The 5,813-nt window shown below is 36.7% G+C and overlaps 1 protein-coding gene and 1 long non-coding RNA gene across 2 annotated transcripts; one reads left to right on the forward strand and one right to left on the reverse strand.

The window, feature by feature from the left end:
• Positions 1-599: 599 nt before the first annotated feature.
• On the forward strand, positions 600-2,851 carry LOC141720345 (uncharacterized). The gene is made up of 3 exons (XR_012574245.1): positions 600-738; positions 830-893; positions 2,695-2,851. It is a non-coding gene; the product is annotated as an uncharacterized LOC141720345 (long non-coding RNA).
• Positions 2,852-3,859: 1,008 nt separating this feature from the next.
• LOC141720124 (uncharacterized) lies at positions 3,860-5,347 on the reverse strand. The gene has a single exon (XM_074522479.1). The coding sequence runs from the start codon at positions 5,345-5,347 to the stop codon at positions 3,860-3,862; it is 1,488 nt and encodes a 495-aa protein (XP_074378580.1).
• Positions 5,348-5,813: the final 466 nt, after the last annotated feature.

Raw genomic sequence — 5,813 nt, forward strand, 5'->3', positions numbered from 1 at the left:
TCATAAAGAATAAACATTATTTAATTTGTGATTTTAATAGTTAACTAGTAATATGATTGGGACTTCAAAATTCTCCCCCCGGCATAGCGCTTCGCTTCCGGTTCTAGTGTTTCTTCAGCGATTGTCATTTCAATTTTATTAAAACAATCTTGATAATCCAACTGTATAGATGTTAAGATTTGTATATTTTATTATTTCAAAAATTTTTTAAAAAAATCATTTTAATTTAATATTTTTACTATAGTTTTTTCAAAAAAAGTCATCTAAAATATTTTTCAACAAATCAAAAAATGTAATTTTTAAATATAAATCTAAACACTTTTACCATTAAAAAATAATATAAAGTTAATAGTATACTAATGAAATGAAATTTTGAGGCGGCATATTATCCCGCTCATTCCAAAAGTTCAAGAAAAAGAGTACTAGAACAAAATCATTTCCTTGTCTCCCCAATCTCTCATTCTCCCTCTTCTGACTCTCTCCCTCTCTCATATTTGGGTGATGTTATTCTTAGAAATGGGTAAGATTTCTTCTTTAATTTAATTTTTTAGTTCACTCTGTTTTTTTAATTTGGGGTTCTACGATGATTTAGGATTTCGATCTGGGACTTCAGTTGTGACTTACAGCTTCGATTTTGGTGTTACAATCTTATCAAATCCTTACTCTTTAAAGCTTGAAAGCTCAATTGGTATGTGGGTAAACTAAATTTGATAAGTAATGCGCCCGGTTATTAAGTGGGTAAGTAGTGAGTTCGATTTAATTTTATATTGGGGTTAAATAGTGAAGCCTAATTTTTTAAAATAAATCTTATTTTTGAATTGAGATGCAGTAGGATGCAAGCTATGACGACTAATGATTTTGCACATCTCTTCCTTTGTTGGACTAATTACAAGGTATGTTTCTTATAATTCTATTAGGATGTTGATTATAAAATTATGATGTACATATGTTGTAATTTATAAAAACACCACTGTGTTGTTTCGTACTTTGCAAATCCGATCTGGTATGTAGTTTATGTCATTTTAGTTCAGTGTCGCAAGTGGCCTTGATTACTAGTCATTGCATGCATGAATAATTAAAAAATATATAGTAATCTTTGAAATTTTTGGAGATATTTTACCCACCGGAAAAATGTGATGTGATGCATATGTACACGGACATGTTTTTTATTTGAAATTTTTTCCGGCATAGCTTCTGCAACTTCCTCCACACTTCAATATTTGGATTGATGCATTTGGTTCTTGTTGGTTGTTTTCATATGTTATCCAAATTTCATACATGTATCAAAAAAATAAGAAAAATAATTATAACAATCCTACGATAAACACGTTTTAAACAGCAACACATCTTCATAAACAGCATCATACACATCTGGGGATCTTCATTCTGCACTCCAGGAGCTTGCAACACCAGATTTGCCATAAAAGCACTTAAACATAGAAATTATTTGGGATAACAATCCAAATTTAATTTAGTTCAAATTATTGGACTCGAACCTCAGTTCCTCCCCAGAACCGAGCTCTAATACCATGTTATGTAACCAGTCGTACTAAAACCTACTAAAACGTTAAGGTGGTGGAGGAAGGTATACTCTAACAGATACAAGTTTAAATCAAACATAGAAATTGTTTCCTAATAACAATACAGATAGACAACAAATGAAGTCTTTATTTGATAATAAAAAAAGCCTAGAATACTGATCCGACAACACTAAAGCTTCGCGTGGGGATGTTTATCTGGCCAGTTGACCCCTTGATTCAAAGTGGTTTTAGTAAGGAGTTATCAGTGATTCCTCTTCCATCACATTAAACACATCACATGACAAGGCATCCGGATTTGAGTAACCTACATATACGCATCCATAATAAGGCTCACCTGCTCGCCACAAGCACAGATTATTTTCAACATGAACATTAGTAAGTCGGATTTTTCTAGGATCCCTGTCTACAGAAGTAGGCCTCAACAGTGTACACGAACGCTTGGACTGATCTTCCTCGGAATATTCAGCCTCTGCAACAGTCCAGTTGTTGTTCTGGTTCAACACCAGGTACTTGTTGCTATAACAGCTTCTTATGTGAACCAGTCCATTCCCATTTTCCGACTTGTGGACTTCGAACTTTGCGTCTTCTTGGCTCCCTATCTCTTCACCATGAAACTTAACAAACCCCTTCACCTCCCCCTCTTCCTTAACGTATCGCAATAATGTGTTGTCATATTGTGACATGCATTTGCCATTTTTTAATTCAGGATTATTAGTGCCAAAACATTCAGGAGTAACACCACTTAACATAAAATATTACGCCCTCCGTTCCAAAATACACGTCTCTTTGACTTTTACGTCTATTTTAAGATTAATAAAAAAGATAGTTCACAAAATATTTTTCAATTTTTTTTCCTAAATTAAAGTATACATGTTAAATTAAAATAATTTGTTGTGGTTAATCCTGATGGGCCGGTTGTATCAGGATTTGACAAATCCTGATACTGACTGTTACGTTTCTGATTCTGGAAATATTTCATTAAATGCAATTTAAGTTAGGATATTTATTTTAATTAAAATAATGTATTCACTTACGTTTTGTGTTGTATTATATACTGAACAAAACGTTTGGAATAGATATATGTCAATCACAGAATTGTGAATCCCTAACTGCTATATCTCTCTCTTTTTCTCCTCCACAATATATAAATTAGCATAGGTTTTCGGGGCGTACTGAGATCGGGTCGCTGTTAAAATTTACGTATCGGTGGACGAATTGCTCTATCTTGTTGTATACTGGAAGTGATATTGCTGCAAACCAACACAGCGTAAGTGGGACAATAATCTCTTCATCAAGAACATTCTAGACTTCTCAATGGTTAGGTGCCTCAGTTGTTCATAGTTCTTTCAGATTTGTTAAAGTTTCCGTTAGAGCTAAGTATTATGTCCTCTCTCTGTTAATTCAGTTACTGATTTATATTCTTGTTTACCTTCGTGTTTTGTTTCGTTATTTGATTTTTTGTCTGTTCTTACTTAATCGTGTATATATATAATTGGCTCGTTGCGCGTAGTGTTAGTTTATGTACCCAACATCATTGCACCTCCAAACTGTGTTGTCTGAATCACCAATAGAAACACCTTATTATGTAGAAAATCACTAATACTGTAAAGCCATAGACTGAAGCAAACTCTGTGCTGAAAGCCTTTGCAAGTCTGGTGAATAGTACTAATATGCAGGATATTTTCAGATTACTGCAGAAAAACTTTTAACTGTTCAGATGATGAGAATTTTCCTGATATAAAATATAAAATATAAAATGCTGAGTAAAACTTGACTTGAGCTATTTGTCAAATATCCTGTGGAATGGAACCTTATAACGTAAATCTATTCGTCAGCATCTAGGATATTATATGCACTAACTCCAGAGTTACTGTAATTCCTAATATACTATGCTGTCTAACATGGGAGAGAGAGGGAGAGAGCGGGAGAGGGAGAGGGAGAGGGAGGGGGAGGGAGGGAGGGAGGGAGCGAGCGAGAGAGAGCGAGAGAGAGCGACAGAGAGAGCGAGAGAGAGAGAGAGAGAGAGAGAGAGAGGGAGGGAGGCGATTGAATTGAAGACCACAGCAGAGACAAATGACAAGTGAAAAATTAAATATACATACGCATGCAAAGCTCAGTTGCACAAGCAACACATACTGTTGTAAACATACGAAGCAACAGAGATACAGCTTAAATATAGACTGTGTTTTATGACAATCCTGATAGACAACAAAGTCTTTATTTTATAATAAAACGCGTATATAGCTTAGAGTACTGAACCAACATCACTAAAGCATCCTGGAATGTTGCCAGTTGCCACCTTGATTCAAGATTGTTAATTAGATAGGAATAATCTCACCAGACGGTGACACTTTAGCAACCCTCTTAAATCCTGCAGCTTTGATATTATGATCGATATTCAGTGGTTCCTCTTTGACATCAGTGTAGTAAGAATAGCTATTGACGCCAGTGTAAACCCCGTCGTCCATTTCAGTGGTAACTGTTTCCCCGGTATAAAGGACATCACGCTGAGTATAAGAAAAAGGAACATCACAAGTACCCCGGGTTGCCATAAGTCGTACCGTCACCTTTGTCTTTGGTGGAATCATAACCTTGTAGTTAAAGGTTCTACCTTCCTCTACTTCCTTAGTTTCTCCCCACATATACTCTCCAGCAACCTCAAACCCCACTTTAACTTCGCCGTCCATGATTAATGGAAGGCCTACACTAAAAGATGTTTCAATACTCGCCTTCAGTGAGACCGTCGAGCTCCAAGTACTTGACGTCTTTACTTTATATGAGAGATCAAATATCTGCTCCTGGGTTGCATTGCCTTGATTAGTGTTAGATGAACTGTCCATCAAGACGATAGACTCACCGTAGATCCTTGCATCCATGAGCCGGAAGTTGACATTTTCGACCTTCTTTGAAATGACAAGCTCAGATACCTTTAATTTAGCCCAGCTATTGATTGTACCAGAATTGGCATTAAGACAGCTTTCTTTGCCTTCGGTGGTAAGCCTAGTGCAGAATAAATTGTTTGCTACGTTTCTTAGAGCAATTGTGTCGTCGCTGATTTGAACTGGCTCAAAAACTGTACCATAACTTGTGGGAGTTGTTGAATCGGCCCAAATCCAGTTTGGGCTTAACCTCCAGTATTTCTTCCAGTGCAAGTTACGTATGCAAATGTTACCGTTGGTAGTCTCCACAATCTCATTCCCCACCCTCATTGGATTATCATCTATCTTAGCTTCCGAAAACTGAAGATATTCATGACCTTCACACCAGCAGGCTTGGAGAAATTTACCATTATCACCTTCAAAGGTAACATATTTGGGAAGAAACACCATTGCCTGCCAATCTATGACATTAAAAATATCACAGTACGAGGCATCCGTACCTGAGCCGCCTGCCAATACGCATCCATAATAGGGTGCAGCTGCTCGCCACAAGCACAGATAATTTTCAAGATGAACATTAGTAAGTCGGATTTTTTTAGGATCCCCGATCACCGAAGTAGGCCTCAACAGTGTACACGAACGCTTGGATTGGTCTTCCTCGGGCTTTTCAGCCTTGGCAGCAATCCAATTGTTGTTTTCGTTCAACACCAGGTACTTGTTGTTGTAACAGCTTCTTAAGTGAACCAGTCCATTCCCATTTGTGGAGCTCTGGACTTCAAACTTTGCGTCTGCGCTCCCTACCTGTTCACCACGAAACTGAACAAACCCCTTCACCTCCCCCTCTTCCTTTACATATCGCAATAACGTATTGTCATATTGCGACCTCAGCTCAATAAGCCTTGGCAAAGCTACTACTGTATGACTCATTTTCTTCCTCTCACTGTGTTTATATTAGAGTACCTATATTATTTTCTTCTCACTGTATGTTTGAGTAATAAAAGAATGCACTTAATTAAGCTTCATGTAAAGACCTCTTTATATCGTAAGTATTCGAGTAGTAGCAGACATAGCTAGTCGGTTAGCTGGTCCTCAGAAGATAACATTCTCGTGGATGATTTCTCTCTAGTCTGTTTGCCGGTCCTTGGAAGATTTCATTCTCACAAATGCGATTCACGTTGCTAAACAAAATTCTAATTTAATTGTCTGTGGTCCTTTAAATAATGGCATTACAGGCTGTGGTTAGTTTTACAGATTTCGTAAATCGGAATTATTCAGTTGAGGTACTGATTTACGATTTATCGTACGATTTTTAAAAAATCGGATGATTTATCGGGAATCGCTCAAATCGTATCAATATTTTTGACCGATTTTTGAGCGATTTATCGGCGATTTT

Source organism: Apium graveolens, chromosome 4, assembly GCF_009905375.1.
Source record: "Apium graveolens cultivar Ventura chromosome 4, ASM990537v1, whole genome shotgun sequence".
Classification (NCBI taxonomy): domain Eukaryota; kingdom Viridiplantae; phylum Streptophyta; class Magnoliopsida; order Apiales; family Apiaceae; genus Apium; species Apium graveolens.